Below are 21,525 nucleotides of genomic sequence, written 5' to 3'. Positions count from 1 at the left end.
CATTTGCTTTCACTTTTTCTTGAATGGCAAGAGTACATGACTGCTGACCACCTGTTTAAGTTCGCTTCTGACTAAATATTTCAATGATTTAAGTTAAATGCCTGCTTGTCAGAAATGTTCCCACATGGGTAAATAATGGTGAGAAATCCTTAACGTTTTGTTTCTTTTGTCATATTGCCATGACCTTCAAAATTATTAATTAAAAATTCTGGAATTGGTTTGTATAAAATAAACGAGCAATATGAAAGCATAATGTTCAAGATTTTGTGAATTTGTCAACTTTCCATCATCCCAATGAAGAGTGGTTGAGTGGAAATATATGAATCTAGCTCTATCAATTCTCACTAGTCTTATAGATGCTCCTGATAGCATTCTTACAAAGTATTAGATAAATAAAATAATACCTAATGAAATTCTGCAAATGATGATAGCAACCCACATATTTAAAGGACTAGAGAGATGCTACCAATTTTGTCTCCACTAAATCCTCCAATGCCTCTGGGTAGAGGATAGACCAACATCAGCTTTCTCTTCCAGACCAACATCCTGAGCACTGAGGCCTTATTTATACACTCAACTACAATAAACAGGACACATCACTTATTTGACTGTTACCACACTCCTGGAACACACACAACAAAAGTTACAATTTAGATAGACAATAGAAACGATCAATGATGTTCTCATATGTTTTTTAGGCAAGTCTAACACCTCTTGCACTACCACCAAAACATATAATGCAGATAGCACACCTGGATGACATTGAGAATCTTGAGTCCTTTGGTTGGGGCAAATGGTGTTAACAGCAAAAGGAGTACACCACCTCCCGAACTTTCCCAACTGCCAATCCATTCGAGCAACTCCTGCCTCAGCATTGACTGCATTAGCTTCTTCAGAATCCAGGATAATTCATGCCTGTGCCTCTCCTGTGAAGCCCTGTAAGAATTATGTATGTTTAAGTGAAATCACTTCCCATTCTTCAAAAATAGAGTGTTGACCTCCTCCACATAATCTTCCCACCATCTCTGGGAATAATCTGGTGGATTTTCATTGCATTCCCACTATCATGTTCACTATTAACAATTTGGACGAGAATATAATTGATGGCATAGAGGACAATGAATTTTATCTAGAGTTCCTACAGCATTTGTTTTGTGCTCAAGATTCCTGCAGTCTCTTGTGTCTCCATTACCATGGCAACTTGTTGGGCAAAAGGATCTGTTTCTGTGCTATATAACTCTGACTATAATTTCTTTAGTTGCCAAAGTGGTCTCTGCCTCGTTTATTTGATGTACTATTTCCTACTTGTCAACATTTATTCTAAGAAAAGTAAACATTTGAAACTTGGCAATTTACTCCTCGTGAAATAATTTTTGACCTGCAATTTTCCTGTATAGACTTTATTTGCTTTTTTCCATAGCACTTGTATTTGCTTATGACTTCCATGCTGGAGCGGAGACGATGATGAACAGGCACTTCAATGACCCCAGTGCTGATGCCTATTTCACTAAAAGGAAATGGGGTGAGCACCAAGTACATTAAGTTGTAAAATAAAAATGTCAGGTTCGTTTACCAATAATTAATTCCTAAATAAGCATTGGAAATCAAAAATAAGCAACAAACTACTGAAGAAGCAGTGGAAAAATTTATCTGTGATAGTAAGCTACTTGGATTTAACTAACCAATTCTGGTAATATCACAAACTGTGACTAAATTTTCTGGATCTGGTAAGTGAAGCTGAGCAAAAATTGCTATTGAATTTCTCCAGATTTTAATTCTGAAATGATTGGTTTCCACAGTTGGCTAATAATAAATCAATAAAGAAAAGATTTTCACATGTTTCAATGTCTTTATATCCCAGAGTTTAAAAAGTAAAGTGTTTACAATCCTGTTAGATTTTATGTGCATCTCTTAAAATTGCAATGTTGAGAAATGTTGCAAGATGCAGATTCTATTGCACCCGAAGTGGCATGAATCCAGGGATGCTACTTTAACAAGGATGTTACATTATTTGAAAAAAAAGAGTGAATGAAAGGAAAACCAACACACTGCTAGAGTAACTCAGCGGGTCAGGAGCATCTTTGGAGAACATGGATAGGTGTCGTACAACCCTTCAGACTCGGTATAAAGAAGGATCCCAACCTGAAATGTAACCTATCCATGTCCTCCGTAGATGCTGCCTGACCAACACTCTAGTACTTGGTTGTTTTTTATAAACCAGCGTCTGCAGCTCCTTGTGTCTCGAGTGAACTAAAGGAATAGAAACTAAATTGCAAGCAAAGAATTAAACCTGCAAGGTAAATTCCTTGCCACTCGTTGCCGTTATATGAAAATGTAGTTGACAGTTGAGAATTGAGACTCGTGGTAATGTGGTTAAGTCACATGAGTCAGAAGTGATGGGTTGTCAGTAGGTTTATCTTACCAGCCCATCTGCTGTACCACTCCATGGATTTTATTTGTAAGGGATGTGGTCATAAATTGTCTCCCAGTTTAACATGATCACTGCAATGCTTTAGCTTCAACTGATTCTTCTTTAGAACACCTGCACAAGCCTAATATTGTGGCTGCCTCTGCCATTTATAACCCTGCCTCCTCCCCATCTGTCACATCCAACAAAAATGTAGTCCATCACCTAAAAAGGCAGAACAAAAAGAAATTAATGGAATATAAATTGTGCTGCAGCCTATTAATGTTTGTCTAATTAACAAAGCATGTTGGTTCATGATTAGAAGGTTGCTACTTGGCCAATATTTCCTCACCTGTCTGGTTTCTGCTCACTGGTGGAACTGCTGTGATGACTTATTTTTTTGCATGAACATTGAATATGACTGATTTACTTTGAATTGTCTTGCTGGTTAATCTAGAATTCCTGACTGGGGTTAAATACCTCTAAATTAATCTATAGACAGAGAACAAATACGGATGTTTATTTTTAAATAAGTCAGTGCCACTGAAATGCCGATCAGCTATGTTGTCTATTAATGATGCTCGCGTGGAATTCTCTGCCACAGAGGGCAATGGAAGCCAAATCACTGGATGGATTTAAGAGAGAGTTAGATAGAGCTCTAGGGGCTAGTTGAATCAAGGGACATGGGGAGAAGGCAGGTATTGATTGGGGACGATCAGCCATGATCACAATGAATGGCGGTGCTGGCTCAAAGGGCCGAATGGCCTCCTCCTGCACCTATTTTCTATGTTTCTATATTTATTTCGAGAGGGCTTATATACAAAAACAGGGATGTAATGCTGAGGCTCTATAAGGTGCTGGTCAGGCCGCATTTGGAATATTGTGAGTAATTTTGGGCACCATATCTGAGGAAGGATGTGCTGGCTCTGGAGAGGGTTCAGAGACGGTTTACAAGAATGATCCCAGAAATTAGTAGGTTAACATATGAAGAGCGTTTGACGGCACTGGACCTATATTTGCTGGAGTTTAGAAGAATGAGGGGGGACCTCATTGAAACGTACAGAATAGTGAAAGACTTGGATAGAGTGGATGTAGATAGGATATTTCCACTTGTGGGAGAGTCTAGGACTAGAGGTCATAGCCTCAGAATTAAAGGACGTTCTTTTAGGAAGTCGATGAGGAATTTCTTTAGTCAGAGGGTGGTGAATCTGTGGAATTCTTTGCCACAGAAGGCTGTGGAGGCAAAGACAGTTGGTATATTTAAGGCAGAGATAGATAGATTCTTGATTAGTACGGGTGTCAGAGGTTATGGGGAGAAGGTAGGAGAATGGAGTTAGGAGGGAGTGAGATCAGCCATGATTGAATGGCAGAGTAAACTTGATGGGTCGAATGGCCTAATTCTACTATCACTTATGATCTTATGATACTTTGTCAAGGAGAGAGAATGCTTGCATTTATATATTAGCGGTCTCAAGATATTTAAATGTTTCAAATCTTTCCCAAAATGATAAAGCTGCTTGTAAAAAAAGTGCATTCAATTTCAAAGAATATATGAGAGAAAAGTTGAAGTTTAAGCACCTGTATTATTTCTTTTCAATTTTGAACTTGTTGGGAAAACCTTCAAGTTACCCATCCAGACCTCAAGATTCTGAGAAGGCTCATCAGCTCATTACATAAAGATAAAAACAGAGTGTTAAAAATTTACCCAGCCTCTGTGGAGAACCATAAAATATCAGAATTGGCGAGATTTAGAGATGAAACTGGTTTTCTGATACAGGGCAATGGAGGAAAGGAGGAAATTTAAAAACAAAAGAAAGGTCTGTTATAAAGTGAAAGGAAAGCAAAATTAAATTCCAAAAGGAATAATTGTTTTGTTCCAGATTTTTGAATATCTGCACTATTTTGCTACTACTTAACTGCAAATTGATCAGAAGCCAGTCAGATTCTTGTATCTTTCATTGATGGTGTTTTAGTGTCTTCACTAATCCCAGCTTATACCGTACTAAATATCGAGAATACAAAAGGTTGTCACTTGTTTTCCCTAGGGCAGCATGATGGACCTCTCCCTCGCCAACATGCAGGTTTACTGCCAGAGTCACTTATCTGGGCCTACATTGTCCAGTTGAGCTCAGCACTGCGGACCATTCATACGGCAGGACTTGCCTGTCGTGTGATGGATCCAACCAAGATTCTTATAACTGGTAAAACCAGGTAAAACTATGTGCTAAGAACTTGCTTTTTTTTTTGTGTTAAAATTCAAATACTTGTTCAAAATTTTTGCTGTTATTTAACAAATGTTGTCAAAAAAAGTGTGTTTGTAAAGTATATTTCGCAATGTTGTAAAGCACATCAAAAATAATGGTATACTTTGATATGTCTCCATATTCCCGGCAGACAATTTTCACATTGCAAAGTCCCGCATCTTGTAAAAGTAAGGTCAGAGTCATACAGCACGGAAACACACACTTCGTCCCAACCCATCCATGCCAACCAAGATGCCTATCCGAGCTAATCACATTTGCCATCGTTTGACTCGTATCCGTCTCAACTTTTCCTCTCCATGTACTTGTCAACGCATCTTTTAAGTCTGTGATAGTACCTGCCTCAATTACCTCCTCCAGCAGCTCGTTCCACATACCCACCACTCTCTGAAGTGAAAAAGCTGCCCCAATGGTTCCTATTAAATCTTCCCCTCTCGCCTTAAACCCATATCATCTGGTTCTTGATTTTCCCAACTCCGTGTGCTTTCACCTTAGCTATTCCCCTCATGATTTTATATACCTCTATAAGGTTCTCTCCACAACCTCCTGCACACCAAGGAATAAAGTCCTAGCCTGTCTAACCTTTCCCTACTGCTCAGGCCCTCGAATCCTGATAAATTCATTGTAAATCTGCTCTGCACTCATTCCATCTTAAACAAAATGTTTGTATATTGTTTCATTTAACTAATTCTGAGAGAAGGGAAATTGACTAGAAAATGAGCAGTGTAAATAAAACTTTTGCAAAGGATAGATAGTATGTTATCAAATTGTCCTAATTAGTTGTGGATATCAACAGATTTTTACACATTTTTATATTGAATCAAATTCCAAATTTGTAACTTTCCATTTTCACTAATGTAAGATTGGTTGAACAGACTGCCGTTCGCTTTAAAAAAAAATTAACATCAAAATCTTGACCTATGTGATGTTTCGAAATGTTTTAAATTGTCAGCTGGAATCTCATTAAATAAATCAAAAACTGGATAAAGAACATTGTTAGCCCATAGTTTCAAAAAGTCGTAACCATAAAAAAATTAATTCACTATAAAAATGTCTGAGTCCAATTTTTTTCCCCCTCCCCAAGGTTACGTGTGAATTGTGTTGGAATTTCTGATGTCTTAACTTTTGATAGTAGTCAAAATAATCCACTGGGAATGATGCCTCAGTATCAGGTGAGCACGCTATCTTTACAGAACCTATGAAAACTATTGAGAAAATTATTGATTTTTTAAAAAAAACAGGCTTCAAGGTGTAGCTCATGAGAGAGCCAAATGTTGATCGTAACGTAGGAATGCTTTTTAATAAAGTGACATTTATTTATTCTCGTGCAGAACTGCTAAAATACAAAAGGGTGTCGTTTTGAACCACTCATTCACACAGTTCACCCTGTTCTGCAATTCAACTGATTTTCCATGGCTGGGGAAGAAGCACTATAAGCCATAGTTATATTTCATAAATGGTGGTATCCGAACATACTTCTATTAATTTGCAAATCCGCCATCGATAAAGTGAGAAAAAAATACAACGTGAATTGCAAATTATTCAAGTTTGTGGCCAGCTTCCACGTCTGCAATTAGATCTGGAAGTGTGATGTCTTGTACCTAATCTCTTCATTATTTTCATGAAGTTTATGCAGTTAATATCAATTATCTATTAAACTAACTAGAGTCATAACTTGTAACATCATTGTGATCATGTTAACAATCTCTAATCACGCTCCCATATCCAGATAGAAAACAATAAGTGTGTAAGAAAGAACTGCAGATACTGGTTTAAATCGAAGGAAGACACAAAATGGAGAGAAGGAATGGGTGATGTTTCGGGTCGAGACCCTTCTTCAGGCTCTGAAGAAGGGTCTCGATCTGAAACGTCATCCATTCCTTCCAGAGATGCTGCCTGCCTAGCTGAGTTACTCCAGCATTTTATGTCTACCGTAGAAAACAATAAGTATGGGATCTCACGGCTTCAGGTTATGTATTGTTCTATGACTTTAAAACAAATGTTAAATAGTTTGAGACGAAACAATTTAAATTTTTCCTCTTTTGTTCTTTTTTGAATTGACATTGAATTCACTTTCTTTTGTTATCCCCAGAATTATTTCTCATTCATTTAAGCTTATTGTTTTGTCCTATTGTTCAACAAGGTTCCAGATGCCTCATTTACTTCACATTTGGTCACTGTTAGCTTGTTGTTAGAGCAGGTTTAGAAAAACGTTAACTCACTAGCATCCTTTTAAAAACCTAATCTCACAAGCCCCATTCCATTAAAATTGTCTTATTATTTTAATGAAATAACAGTCAATAAATGTACATATTGGCTGATGTAACAGATTCATTTTGCTTCAAAATAAAATTATCTGAGTGTAAATCCTGGTTGCATCATTGCAAATTATTGCAACATAAATAATGTGGCGATAATTTATTTTCCATATGCAAAAGTAGTTTAACTGTATAAGCCCCATAACAATTGATTCAAGTGGACCTTGTTAACAGGCAACGTTGGAATATAGGAAGAAGCAGCTGGCTAGTCGTTTTTTTCCATGAGTTAAAGAAAAATGAACTTTGGACGGAGTATAATACTAATGCAATAAAAACACAAAGTGCTGGAGTAACTCAGTGGGTCAGGCAGCACCTTTGGTGAGTGTACATCCAAGGACGTACACGCCACTGGAAATAAATGGGTCTACTGTGGATAGGGTGAGCAGTTTTAAATACTTGGGAGTCCGCATCACAGAGGATCTGACATGGGCAACGCACATTGCCGCACTGGTGGGTAAGGCAAAGCAGCGCCTTTACCACCTTAGACAGCTGAGGAAATTCAGAGTGTCTCTGAGGATCCTTCATTACTTCTACTCTGGGGCTGTAGAGAGCATCCTGTCCGGCAACATTACAGTCTGGTTTGGGAACAGCTCTGCCCAGGACAGGATGGCCCTGCAGAGAGTAGTGCGTTCGGCAGAACGCACCATGGGAACTACACTCGTCCCCCTGCAGGACCTATACATCAGGAGGTGCAGATCCAGAGCAAGCAAGATTATGAGGGAGCCCTGCCACCCCAGTAACGGACTGTTCCAGATGCTACGGTCAGGCAAACGCCTCCGCTGTCACGCTGTGAAAACGGAGAGGATGAGACGGAGTTTCTTCCCACAGGCCATCAGGTCTGTCAACTTTTATAACTCCAGAGACTAAATTTTTGTCTACACTATAGTAACTTATTAACTTTATTTATATGCTGCAACTGTAATTCTTTTTTGTGCACAATCCGCAGGCATTGTCACTTTCATTTCACTGCACATCGTGTATGTGTATGTGACAAATTGACTTGACTTGTGGATGACATTTTGGGTCATTTCCCTTCTGCCCCTTCTTTCCAACCCGAAACAGCAGCTATCCATCTCCTCTAGAAATGCTGCCTGATCTGCTGAGTTACTCCAGCACTTCTTTTGTAAACTAACATCTGCCGTTCCTTGTTTCTCCAGAATACAAATGCAGTTTATATTATAAAGTGTTAGTAGGTATTTACCAGAATGTAATTTGATTTCCATTTGTATTCTTGCACCAGCAAGCCGATCTGATATCTCTTGGAAAAGTGGTTTTGGCCTTAGCATGCAACTCTGTGGCAGGAATCCAGCGAGAGAATATACAAAAGGCTATGGATTTGGTGTCGCTTAATTATTCTTCAGACCTGAAAAACCTAATTTTGTAAGTTGCTTGACAAATCTGTTCCTTAATTAGAATAATCTGAAGTCTTCCATTTTCATTGAAATATGCTAAACTGCGGTTGTATGTTCTGCCAACACTTTGTTTTCTTCCTTCATATACGCAGCGGTCATCTTGTCTCATTTCAAGGACAAGAAGAAAGCGAAACATACTGTTTAGTTCACCAAAAAAGCTGTTGCATAATAGTACAAGAATAGATTTCAAATTTCAAATCTGTTAGTTTTCTATAATTTAAAGTACTGGTGATCATTTTGTTTTGACTGAAAAGTTGGAAATATTCTGTTCTGTGAGAAGAAAGAAATTGATCTAATGTCAGCAAATAACTGAATTGCATTTTTGAAGAACCTGTGCTACTGGCAGAAGCTAACTTGTGGCAATTGAGAGCAAATCAAGCAGCATTGTAGCTCCAGCCTCCTGGAACTGGATTTGGGAATCTTCAATATGGAGAATAATTGTATCCCTCTGCAGCTCTACAATATCATGCCCCACCTACTCATAATCTATTAAAACACAAATGCACATTCATGAAGAGAAAGACCTGTGGAACACTAGCATACTTTATTATCAACAACAAACTACTGGAGATCTCTTGCATGGGTACAGGTTCTGCACATTAATCCACCCAAGATACCGAGTTTCTGGAAAACTGAAAGGAAATTAAATTGCTACCTCTACACAAATTGAAAGTATCCTTAGATTTTCAGCCTTGCCTAAAAAGAAATCGAATTTTAAAAAAGAAATGTGCATGTATTGCACCATATGGGACTCAACAGATTAGAGTTTGATTTCACTGTGCCCCACCTGGACTCTCACCTGTTTCTCCCCTTCCACCTACATTCCTTCATCTAGCTTCACAGTTTGCAAATCTTCAATCTCGTTTCACACCTCCTGCCTTTTCATCTCCAACCTTTGTCCAACCATCTGCTTATCAACCCCCCCTCCAACTGTATCCACCTATTTCTTGCCAGGCTTGGTCCTGCCCCTCCTCTCTTCCAGCTTTCTACCCCACCCCCTATACAATCAGTCTTAAGAAGTTTTCGGCCCGAAATTTTACCAATCCATGTTCTCCAGAGATAGTGCCTGACGTGCTGAGTTACTCCGGCACTTTGTCCTTTTTGTAAAGCAGCATCCTTGTATCTGACACCTTTACTGTTTTTTTTTAAATTCTAGGTATTTGTTGACTGATCAAAATCGGCTACGCAGTGTAAATGATATTATGCCAATGATAGGTGCACGATTTTACACGCAATTGGATTCTGCACAGATGAGAAATGATGTCATAGAAAATGATTTGATGAAGGTAAAAATTCATGCATTCATTTGCACACACACAAATCAACAGTATGCTTACAATACCTAATTTAAGGTGGTGGTTTTCTTTAAAATGTACATTGTAGATGCTATTAGAAATGCAGTTTTGGGTTCTATACAGTCAGGAAATTGTATGAAATGTTATCCCTGAAATGACTCGTTCCATTCCTTGTTCTTCCTACTCCAAGAGACCTCTGTTCATTCTCGCTTTCTAATTGTCAGCAGTATGTTTCTCTGTTAACTAATCTTCCTTTGTTCTTACAAAGATGGGAAGTCTCTTCTCAACAGTTAACCAAGATCTAAAAGGGTATTTTCATTGGCTTCTCATTTGTGATCAGATGCTTCATACATGATCGCATCTCTTTACTGGCTCATCAAGTGTTGAAAACTCGCCGGCAATCTTTATAATCAGCTTGCACAATAGCAATTTAATTTTTTAACACCTATTTTTCAGAACCAAACTGTATGAATATCTTTATGAATAGTTGTGCGAAATGCATTTACTTGCTCAGAAAGCAGGCTTTCCACGCTGAAAATTACAGCAAGCTTGTGATCAGCTGGGCAAGTGGACAGGAATGGTTGTTGGAGTCTAATGCAGATGACTATTATTATGATTAATTAAAGGTTAACAACAGGATTTTGATCAGCTGTGCATGTGGGCGGAGGAACAGTTAATGGAGTTTAATGCAGATAATGGTGAGGTGTTGCATTTTGGAAAGTCAAACCAGCGCACGACCTTCACAGTAAATGGTAGGGCCCTGGAGAGTGTTGTGGAGCAGAGGAACCTAACGGTGCCGGTAATTAGTTGGTGGTGTCCCTTAGAAAATGGTGTCGCAGGTGGATGGGGTGGTTAAAAAACTTTTTTTACGTTGGCCTTCATCATTCAGAGATTTGAGGAAAGAAATTGGGATGTTATGTTACAACTGTACAAGACATTGGTGAGGTGGCACTTGGAGTATTGTGTTCAGTTTTAGTCACCTTGCTCTGGAAAGGATGTTGTGAAGCTGGAAAGAGTGCAGAGAAGATTTATAAGGATGTTGCCATGACTTGGGAGCCTGAGCTATAGGTAGAGGTTGGGCAGGCTGCGACTTTATTCCCTAGAATGGCAGAGGGGTGATCTTAGTGATTTATAAGATAGTGAGGGGAATAGATAGGGTGAATGCAGTCTTTTATTCCTAGAGGGGTCCCAAGAACCAAAGGACATAGGTTTAAGATGAGAGGAGAAAGATTTAATAGTAACCTGAGGGGTCACTTTTTCACACAAAGTAGTGGGTATATGGAACGAGCTGCCAGAAGAGGTAGTCGAGGCAGGTACTATAAACAGCATTTAAAATACATTTGGGCAGGTTCCTGGATAGGAAAGGTTTAGGGCCAAATGTGGGCAGGTGGACTAGTATAGCTAGGGCATCTTTGTCAGCATGGGCAAGTTGGGCCGAAGAGCCTGTTTCTTTAGCTGAACCACAGTTATTCTTTTTTTTGCCAAATTCGTTAGCAAAAGTATCTATGGTGATGAATCTGTGGAATTCATAGCCACAGATGGCTGTGGAGGCCAAGTCTGGTATGTCTAAAGCAGAGAATGGCAGGATGTCAAAAGTTATAGAGAGAAAGCAGGAGAATGGGGTTGAGAGGGAAGATGTATCAGCCATGATTGAATGGCAGAGTAGACTTGATGGGCTGAATGGCTCCTATGACTTATGAATTTTATTTTCAAACTGTCATTTAGCTGAGAAATTTAGAAGCTGTAATTTTTTTTCTGAACAACTGACAGCAACAAACAAATAGAAAATACTGCAGCAACCAAATAGAATATATTGCAAGTTTGGTTATCTTGGATTTAATGCCATAATCATTCTCTTCAAAGTAAATAGTTTTGCTAAGTTAATTTCCAAACCATGTCCTGCATGGGGTTATTAAGATTTAAGAATAAAACACCACGAACAACAAAGGATTGGTATTACGTATGTAATAAATAACGGAATCAGCTCTTAGTTCCTCCCACTCGTACGCAATAAGGTTCTGGTTGTTTTTCATCTCACTGCCACTAATCCCATTTATTATCTATTGATAATATTCTTTAAAACAAAAGATGGTAGAGTGTGCTGTATATTCATCTGCAGTTTTCTTCTTTTATCTCATGGTCAATCCTCCATCTGCTGACTTAATGTTCTGGTTCCCATCACACTACCACACTATTTTAACTCGCCCAAGTAGTAGAAGCAAATCTCCCTTTAGCACTATTTATACACCTCCAATTCTGGTGTAACCAAATATTTTTGTATACGTCCTACCTGCCCTAAAAGAGATCCAAATGATCCAAATATCTGAAGCCTTCCCTCTTTGACATGCTCCTTAGTCATGCATTCGACTGTACAATCTTCCCATTTCTTGCTAGCATGTGAGGCAGAGAATGATCCTGAGATAACAGTCCTGCTTTTCAACTTTTTGCCTAACCTAATTTCTCAGTCATACAGGTGGAAACAACGGTCAACTTGCCCATGCTGACCAATATACCCACCCTTTTGTGTAAAAAAAAAAGAAGTCACCCCTGGGGTTTTTATTAAATCTTCCCCCCTCACCTTAAACCTATGCCCTGCCTTCCCTTACTTTGGGCAAAAGACTCTGCACTTAGGTGATCTATTCCCCAAACGCAGGACTTCATCTCTCTTCCTCATTATGCTATTAGTACCAATATGGACCATAACCTCTATGCACGCACACCTGACTTGGAATGTCCTATACCTGTCGGGGATATGCTTAACCCTGGCAAGGCATCATCCTGGAGTCTTGCCACAGCTGTAGAAACCTCTATCAGAGTCCCTAAAAGTACAGCCCCCTATCACTGCCTAAACTTTCATCTTCCCTGCTGTACAACAGGACCAGTCATCGTGGGTATAGCTATGTAGTGCAATGATTCCTTCCTATGCTATCCCATCATTTAAATTTGATGGGCAATTTCAATTATAGGCCTAATAAAGCTACTTTGGTGGAAAGAATTGTTTAGTAGAATAAGTATTCATGGTTTATTGCAGAGCAATAAAAAGATTGATTGCATGAGTTAGGTTCAGCACAGCAGTGCAACTTGTAGAGCTGCACAACACTGCTCCAGTGATCTGATTCAATACAGGTGCTCCTCAGGTTCCGATGGGGTTCCGTTCCGAGAAATCCATCGGAAACCGAAAGTATTGTAAGTCGAAATGCATTGTAATACACACGATCGCATGGCCGGAAGCGAGCGGCGGCTTGCTACGGGTCGCTGCCGTTTGCACCATTGCAAGTCTATCGCAAGTCGAAACATCGTACGGGGAGCATCTGTACTGGCCTCTGGTGATCTCTGTGTGGAATCTATATAGTTACCACCAGAGGGCACTACTGTACACAGGTCGCTGAAGCTGTGCAGGGCAGCAACTCTGGCTGCGCTGTCATGCTGACTAACTCATGCAATCAATCTTTTAATTGCTCTCTGTGGCAGTGTGGGTTTCTTCTTGCTTCCCGTTTCTTCCAACATCCCAAAGAATTTTGGTGAGTAGGTTAATTGACCACTGGAAATTGCCCCCAGTCGTATATGAGGACACTTGATGGAACAATAGGATTGTGTAAATGGATGATGATGGTTACCGTAGATGCAATGGACTGAAGCACCTGTTTCTACACTACCATGACAATGGTAAACAAACTAGAACATGGTACAGTACACAGGAATGGGCCCTTTGGCCTATAATGTCCGTGCTATACATGTCAGGTTATACTAATCTCCTCTACAGGTGCAAGGCCCATACCCATCCATCCCCTGCATATCCATTTGTCAATCTAAAAGCATCTAAAATGCCACTGTTGTATCTGTCTCCATCACCACTCCTAGCAGCGTAGATGAATCTTATGTTTTGCCCATGTTTTTGAACTGGTATCAGTTTACTCAGACACCTTCAGTTGAGCAAAGACAGTTTGGCATGATAATCATTTTAGGTTACTGACATATATTTTCCTTCACTGGAGCAGTGTTGAGCAGGTATTATCATTAATTAGACTATTTATAGAACTAGTGCAGTGTTAAAGTGTCGGGAGCTCCACTTCCAGCCTGAATGGAAGTTGACCATGTATGGTAGAGGTGTGGTGGGACAATACATAGAAAGGTACCCCACAAGAACAGGTCCTTCGTCCCACATCTGTGCCAAACATTACTTATCTACCATAGATGCAATCTAGCTGTCTTTTAGTAGAGTGGAGAGCATATAGCTTTTTTGTCCTTTTCTGATTTATATGGTTGAGTTTTAAATGGTTTTCAAAAGGTATTTCTATGAATTACTTTACCATGGTCAAAACCAGTTACATCTACAGTTTAGAACAACTGTGGTTCAGCGAAAGAATAATTAGGTTCTGTTTTAATCTGTTTCCTTTCTCTCTTGCAGGAGGTACAAAATGGAAGGCTCTTTAGGCTGCTAGCAAAACTGGGAACAATCAATGAAAGGCCAGAGTAAGCTTTATTTCCAGAATCTCTCAACAGAAAATGCTGCAGGGTTATTGTTCCCCACTCTTTCCCCCCCCCCCCCCCCCTTCTCACTTTTTCCACTCTGACTATCACCTCTCATTTGGTCCAGGTCTGAAAATTCCCTGAACATTCAGCTAATCTGGCTGTGTGGTTCCAACAAGGCTCAATAGGTTTGCTCAGTAATTAAGAACAGTGGAATAAAATAAAATAATAGAATTTTGATTTATTGCTGGAGAAATTAAGGGCGGCAGGGTGTCGCAGTGGTAGAGTTGCTGCCTTGCAGCGCCGGAGACTCCGGTTCGATCCAGACTACGGGTGCTATCTGTACGGAATTTGTACGTTCTCCCCGAGATCTGCGTGGGTTTTCTCCGAGATCTTCGGTTTCCAAAGATGTGCAGGTTTGTGGGTTAATTGGCTTGGTATAAATGTAAATTGTCCCTAGTGTGTGTAGGATAGTGTTAATGACCTGGTATTGTTGGTCAATGCGGACTCGGTGGGCCGAAGGGCCTGTTTCCGCACTGTATCTCTAAAACTAAAACTAAATGGTGAGTACTTAAGATCTTTCAACCATATCTGATTTCTCATTGTACACCATACTATTTGGTTTTTTAGATACAAATTATGACAATGTTTTGACCCACATCCAGCTCGTGTGGCCGCTAGGTGCCTTGGAATTCAAATGTGCAACATCTGATGTATGGTTCAGTAATGGACTCTTTAAAATGCCTGTATGTGGAAATATAGAATACTTGTTTCTTGCAATGTTTCTGTGCAATTAGAAACTAGGTGATCACTGATCAGGATTCATCCATCCTTTTTCTCCAGAGATGCTGCCTGACCCGTTGAGTTACTCCAGCACTTTGCACCTATCTTCTAGTGTACTATTTTGATTCAAGTATTAAATGACAATAATGCAAATGTCATTTTAATAATGAATATCAGAAAGCAGTAACATTTGCTGTACTACACTTGCAACAAACCTCATCCGTGGCCCCTGCTTTGTGCTCTCCTGTCCCTCTTCTCTTTCATAAATAAGAGCTCACCTCGAGCTCTGCCGTGTATACCGCGGATGAAGACCCGTTTGCCCGTCACCCCTGCCTCAATGACCTACATTGTCTTCCAGTGTGGCAACGCTTAATTCTTTTTCAGTTCTCGTGCTTATTTTTGAATTCTTCCATGGACTCATGGCTGCATAACTACTACAGCCTACACTCTACCAGATTCTGGGTTCTAGGCTCTTGCATGTACCTAGTCAATCTCTCTATCTGTGCCTGTCTGTCTGTATCTGCTTGTTCTTCCTCTCTCTATCTCTGCCACATGGAAATGATAAGATTACAGGGTGACGGCATAAATATCTTAGTTCTCCTAAATTAATAAATTATTTAATTTGATCGTGGAGATAAAACTCCACTCAAACAAAGAAAACCAAGGTAAGTTAACCAAGAAGGTAAGTTACCTTTTTCAAAAGTTTTAATTCTTCTGAAACTAAAGATTGTGCTGGTTGTCACTGGTGCTTTGCCATTTGTGGAAATACCAGATTTTTCTAACTACTTAATTAAATCAGCTTAATATAAATTTAGTATTAATATCTGCATGATTTAGATGCAGATGTGCCTGTACTGTGATAATTGTCCTTTTCACTTTAGTCAAAATTCAGACTAAAGTATAACCGAATAAATGAATTTGAAAATGTATATATTTTACTGCTTTTAAGTGCTGCTACTGGAAACAAATCAATTTGTAATCATCACATTCAGTTCAGTTATAAGTGTATGTTTTAATATTAATATTAAACCCATCTTAAGCTATTCATTTGTCCATTAACTTTTCTTTAAAAATGTATTAAGTAGTTTTAATTGCCTTTAAAACACTATGAATCATTTGAAGTATCAGATGCATGATGATTCCAGTTTTATTTTTCCACGTGTTTATGCACTAATTTTAAGTTCAGGACTGTTATCTTTAAGGATTTACCGCATGTAATTTTGATAAGGGAAATTTGTTACCTTTGGACTTGCTTCCGGGGTAACTGTGTATGCCTCTAAAGAAGACGTTGAGGAGGTTTTGCTGCACACAAACCTATGGCAAGGACTAGATGAAAGTGCCATTGGAAATGATATTTTGTAGTCAATGCAGCATAAAATTACATTAAAATGATAATTAGTTATGAAAACATTTAATTATGTCAGCCTTGCAACATGATTAAGTACTGTTAACTTGATGCGTAAAATTTTGTTCAATGTTTTATTCCTATATGGTTTTGAATTCCCATTTCAAGAAGCTGAAATTTATCTTTTAAAAAAACCACGCACTAATAGTTTCGTATCTTAGACAATGCTATGTTACCTTATATTATGAGAATGGTGTATTGTTCTCTCACTGGGAGCCTTCAGAATGGTCAGTAATTAGGCTTGATACTTAATGTTGTGCATATTGTTTTCCTAGATTCCAAAAAGATCCTACCTGGTCAGAAACAGGTGACCGATACCTGCTAAAGCTGTTTAGGGATCATCTTTTCCACCAATTGACTGAAGCAGGTACTCCGTGGATTGATCTCAGTCACATAGTCTCCTGTTTGAACAAGGTAATGTGCAAAATGTGTTTTATCGTACAGCAGACAACACTTTTTTTACCTTCAAAATATTTTAAATGAATCACTTATGATTTGGGAATAGATTAAAAATCTGTAATGAAATTTAAGTGACATCAATGTATACAACCAGCTCTTTATTAAGTGCATAATTTTGTGAATTTTGCAGATTTGCTTTTCATCATTTTAAGGCTGATTAACATTAGCTGTTTACTTTTCACTTCTTTGCAGTTGGATGCTGGTGTACCAGAAAAAATAAGTCTTGTTTCCAGAGATGAAAAGAGTGTTCTTGTGGTGACATATGCTGATCTGAAGCGCTGCTTTGAAAGTGCTTTTTCGGAACTCCTTGCAGCTTCTAATGGGCAATTGTAGTATTTGCTGTGGTCAGGCAAAATATTTCCGAAGAACAATTTAAAGAGCTAATTGCACTACAGCTGTACTAATGCCATCTCATTTCACATTTAAAAAGACAAATGTAAATGAGCAGCGTTGCTTGCACGTTGGTCAGGTACACTGTTACTTGAAGGAGGAACGTCCATATTACAGGAGTTGGAACTGCCATCTGTGTTTGTCAAGATTTTAAAAAATTGGGAAACAGCATCAGATGCATGATGATTCCAGTTTTATTTTTTCACGTGTTTATGCACTAATTTTAAGTTCAGGACTTGTGATCTTTAAGGATTTACCACATGTAATTTTGATAAGGGAAATTTGTTACCTTTGGACTTGCCTCCGGGGTAACTGTGTATGCTTCTAAGGAAGACGTTGAGGAGGTTTTGCTGCACACAAACCTATGGCAAGGACTAGATGAAAATGCCATTGGAAATGATATTTGAAACTGCATTCCGATGGGTTATGTTTCTGGCAAAAGGTGGGCTGGACTTCAGACTGACTGCCAAGTTCTATCACTCAGAAAACCAAACAACAAGAAACATATTTTTATGGAAATCAGGTGGAAAATATGGACGCTATACTTGTAGGAACGAAACAACTCCTGTATGTCGGTGTTGATGGCATCTCCGAACTATCACGGCTACTACACATCTTTCATAACAAAATTTAAAAGTAGCTTTTTTTGCTTCATACAGCTACCAGCGCCTTTTTTAAAAACAAATTCAGTGTAAATAATAAACAGGTAAAATGGCTCTACATTTATGCAAGCTTTTTTTTATAGGAGACTAATTTTTAAATTGAGTTCAATGCCTGAAATCTCAGGAGTGGATTAAATTTTGTTATGTACCATTTAATTTTGTATAAAGTTCTATTATTTGAACAGCAGCTTTATTAGGGTACTTTACACTGGATATGAAAACGAAAAGGAACTTTAAGAACATTAACATAAAAGCAGCAGTTATTTGACAATAGTAACCTGTGCAATTGAACTACTTCATTTTGGAAGGATTGTGCACTGCTGTGCCTTTTACAATACTGTTTGCCCCAAAATTGGCTTTGCAATTAGTTATACTAATTATGGATATCTGGAACTACCTGAAGTATGAGGATTTGGTTTTGTAGGATTATAAACTGTATCACTTTTTGGGGAAATTATTTCATTTGCAGAATCAAATTCTAAATGTGTTATCATTTATTGAAATATATCCATTTGGTGAAATAAGCAGAACATATCAAAACAAATGTGGATTTGTTTAAACTAGAAGTCATATAAGGCTGTCAAATTGTTGGGACAATCTGGAGATGTGGATATAAAGAAAATTAATTCAATGTAATGACTGTGAAGTACATCTTTTCTTCCCAGTATTAAATATTCTATAGCACTGGTTGCTTTATATATAATGCAAACGAATGCTTAAACTGAGTGTGGAGCAATGCAGTCTTTGCAGTTGAACATTCTTTCTTGTTAGTCCAATGTTAACAGCATACGGTTCTGCATATTGGCAAAAATATTCATGCTTATTTGAACCTATGTTTATTTGATGACTGGGTAGCACCATTTATTAAAATGAACAGGAAAGGGCTACGTATATCTGTGATTTTGACACACGTATGCCTCCTGTACAAATTGGCATATAAGTTAGCAGTACAAGCAATCACAACGTTTCCCCATTTTAGTTTAAAATGAATTGAGGACACTTTATGTTCTTTCAAGGATAACGTCCTGAGTAAAGTCATGTCAAGAGCTCATCTGTTTGACAGAAGCAGCTGTTTTTTGTATGTTTTGGGAAAAATGCATTCTTTTATATAAAACCATTAATAAAAAATTAAATGGTATTCTGACATAATGAGAAGAAATACTGTATTTATATCATTCTGTGCATTTCAAAAGTTTATTGTTTCCATATTTGTGAATGATTGCTGAAAGGGGATCATCTGACTGTTAAGTGTTCGCTTGGCTTTCTCACATTCATAGTACGGACCAATTTTGGGGTAATGGGAAGAAGTACGAGGGGTTTCAGTTTTGTTGCAAACTCAACCAGCACACTGCCTCTGGATTATCAAAAGCAAAAAAAAGTCATCTCTGCATTAGAAAAAATCTGATAATTGTGTCTTTTTGATTCTTACATAATTTTAGTGAGTAGCTAAATGCCCACAATATTCATTCAACTACTTTCACGATCCAATCCAAGTTAGCATTTGTACGCAAGGACAGACATTTTTTTACTCCATGTTATATTTACCATCTCTAGTCATCATGAGATTTTAGGTATACACCTGTAAAATTAATCTATAGGTATAGATTTGGAGAGTTCAAAATGGTCCAAACAGTTCCTGCAGTTAAGAATATTTACAAATTGGGCTTTGAAGTTGGTATTGATTTCATAAGTTGAAATCATGGGCACTTGCCCATTTAATTAGTGATCAGCTATTTCAAGAAATGTTATAAAGGCTTAAAGTGCATCATGGAAAACATGCTACCTTTTGATGATCCAGCGTCAGCCCCTGAAATCACATGGTGACTTCAACTTTTGAAATCATGTATTCTTTGAAAATCTTTTCAGCTATAGACAGGGTTTTCAGTTGGCTAACGCAGTTTAAAACAACCTGCATATGTATTACTATCATTTTTTTAATATATTCTATAGGTGAGTTTTTTTTGTAAGAAAACCTTGTAAACATACCCAGTGTTCAACTTTGGCCTTATTTTGTTTATTTTTGTAAAGAAGAAATTCCTTAAACCAGCTACCACAGATTAATCAGTTTTATCTGTTATGTCCCCTCCTCTGTGCTAAATGTTTCCACCTGATTTAAACTTTTGTATGTACAGCAGTATTTTAATAAAGAATACCAGAATTCAAGTCTAGCCAAATATTGTTTGTGATAGTAACAACTGGTAACATCTAAAAAACAGTAAGTCCTAAACTTTTGGAAATAGCTTGATTTAAATCATGGGATTGATCCCTGCAGAGGTCTCTGGGAATCTGTCCTGTGGGGAGTACTGTATATTCCTCAATGGGATATGCTTCCCCAGCAGAATGCAGGCTGGGAAATATGCCACTTTAACCCATGGTATATTAAGTACTGTGCACCCAATTGAGTTAACAGGGGAACGAACAAATAGAGCATAGAACGGAACAGGCCCTTTGGCTCACAATGTCTGTGCCGAATATAATATCAAGTTAATCTCCTTAGCCTGCATATGATCCATACCTCTCTACTCCCTGCATATCATGTAACGGGGCACTGTGCTAGAGCTGTTGCCTCACAGTGCCAGAAACCCAGGTTCGATCCTGACTATGGGTGCTGCCTGTACAGAGTTTGTAGGTTTTCTCTGTGACCCCATGGGTTTCCTCCAGGTGCTCCGTCCGGTTTTCTCCCTTATTCCAAAGACGTGCAGGTTTGTAGATTAATTGGCTTCTGTAAATTGCCGCTAGTGTGTTGGATGCAAAAGTAAGATAATATAGAACTAGAGAATGGGTGATCGATGGTCGGTATAGACTCGGTGGCCTGTTTCCATGTTGTATCTCTAGCATAAACATGCCTATCTAAACACTATTATTGAATGCTTCCACCACCAGCCCTGGCAGTACCAGAAATTGGATGCTGAGGGAAAGGCAAGTAAGCTTTTTTTATTTGTTTTAATTGATTATGTGGGTGTTTTAATACTTATATTCCTTGGAGGGCAGGAGAATGAGGGGGCGATTTATAGAGGTGTACAAAATCACGAGAGGAATAGATCATATAAATGTACGGTCTTTTGCCCAGATTTGGGAAAATGAGAACCAAAGGACATAGGTTTAAGGTGAGGGGAGAAAAGATGGGAACCTGAGGGGTAATTCTTTTTTACACATAGGCTGGTCGGTGTATGGAATGAGCTGCCAGAGAAGGTAGTTGAGACAAGGTACTATCATAATATTTAAGAGGCATTTAGACAGGCACATGGATAGGATAAGTTTAGAGGGATATGGGCCATGTGCTGTTTGACTGACTTTAAAATAAAAATTATTTATAACTAGTTTTGTATGTTTTTGTGAATATCTAAACTCACCTGATGATTGCCAAGCCTGGACATGGGGCCTTTCTGGATGTTTAGGTACACTGGTCAGTGTAGACAACCACTTGGTTTGGGAGGGGCTCAATGCAGCCTGGAATCATGCTGTCCAGCTACAAGGCAGCCTCTTAGTGGAGACAGACTCTTGACCTGCACTGTAAGAACCAGCATTTCAGGGCAGCAGAAGAGCGATTGAAAGTTACAGCATGGAAATGGGGTCATTAGGTCCATGCTGACCATCGATCACCCATTCACAGTTAGTTCTATGTTATTCCACTTGTGGGTACACTCCCAATAAATTAGTGGC

General features: G+C 38.6%; 1 protein-coding gene across 3 annotated transcripts in view; it reads left to right on the top strand.

Annotated features, from left to right (window-relative positions):
* The window catches only part of pan3 (poly(A) specific ribonuclease subunit PAN3), a 74,012-nt gene extending 53,999 nt beyond the window's left edge, over positions 1 to 20,013 (top strand). For all 3 annotated transcript variants that reach the window (XM_078402392.1, XM_078402391.1, XM_078402390.1), the window contains exons 11-18: positions 1,421 to 1,522; positions 4,453 to 4,618; positions 5,753 to 5,840; positions 8,227 to 8,366; positions 9,555 to 9,684; positions 14,102 to 14,166; positions 16,627 to 16,765; positions 17,003 to 20,013. In XM_078402392.1, the coding sequence (XP_078258518.1) occupies positions 1,421 to 1,522; positions 4,453 to 4,618; positions 5,753 to 5,840; positions 8,227 to 8,366; positions 9,555 to 9,684; positions 14,102 to 14,166; positions 16,627 to 16,765; positions 17,003 to 17,143 (971 nt within the window). In that variant the 3' untranslated portion in view covers positions 17,144 to 20,013. The remainder of the gene's footprint in view (positions 1 to 1,420; positions 1,523 to 4,452; positions 4,619 to 5,752; positions 5,841 to 8,226; positions 8,367 to 9,554; positions 9,685 to 14,101; positions 14,167 to 16,626; positions 16,766 to 17,002) is intronic.
* Positions 20,014 to 21,525: the final 1,512 nt, after the last annotated feature.

This window comes from Rhinoraja longicauda, chromosome 7, assembly GCF_053455715.1.
Source record: "Rhinoraja longicauda isolate Sanriku21f chromosome 7, sRhiLon1.1, whole genome shotgun sequence".
Taxonomy (NCBI): domain Eukaryota; kingdom Metazoa; phylum Chordata; class Chondrichthyes; order Rajiformes; family Arhynchobatidae; genus Rhinoraja; species Rhinoraja longicauda.
This window is presented reverse-complemented; position numbering and strand designations above follow the sequence as displayed.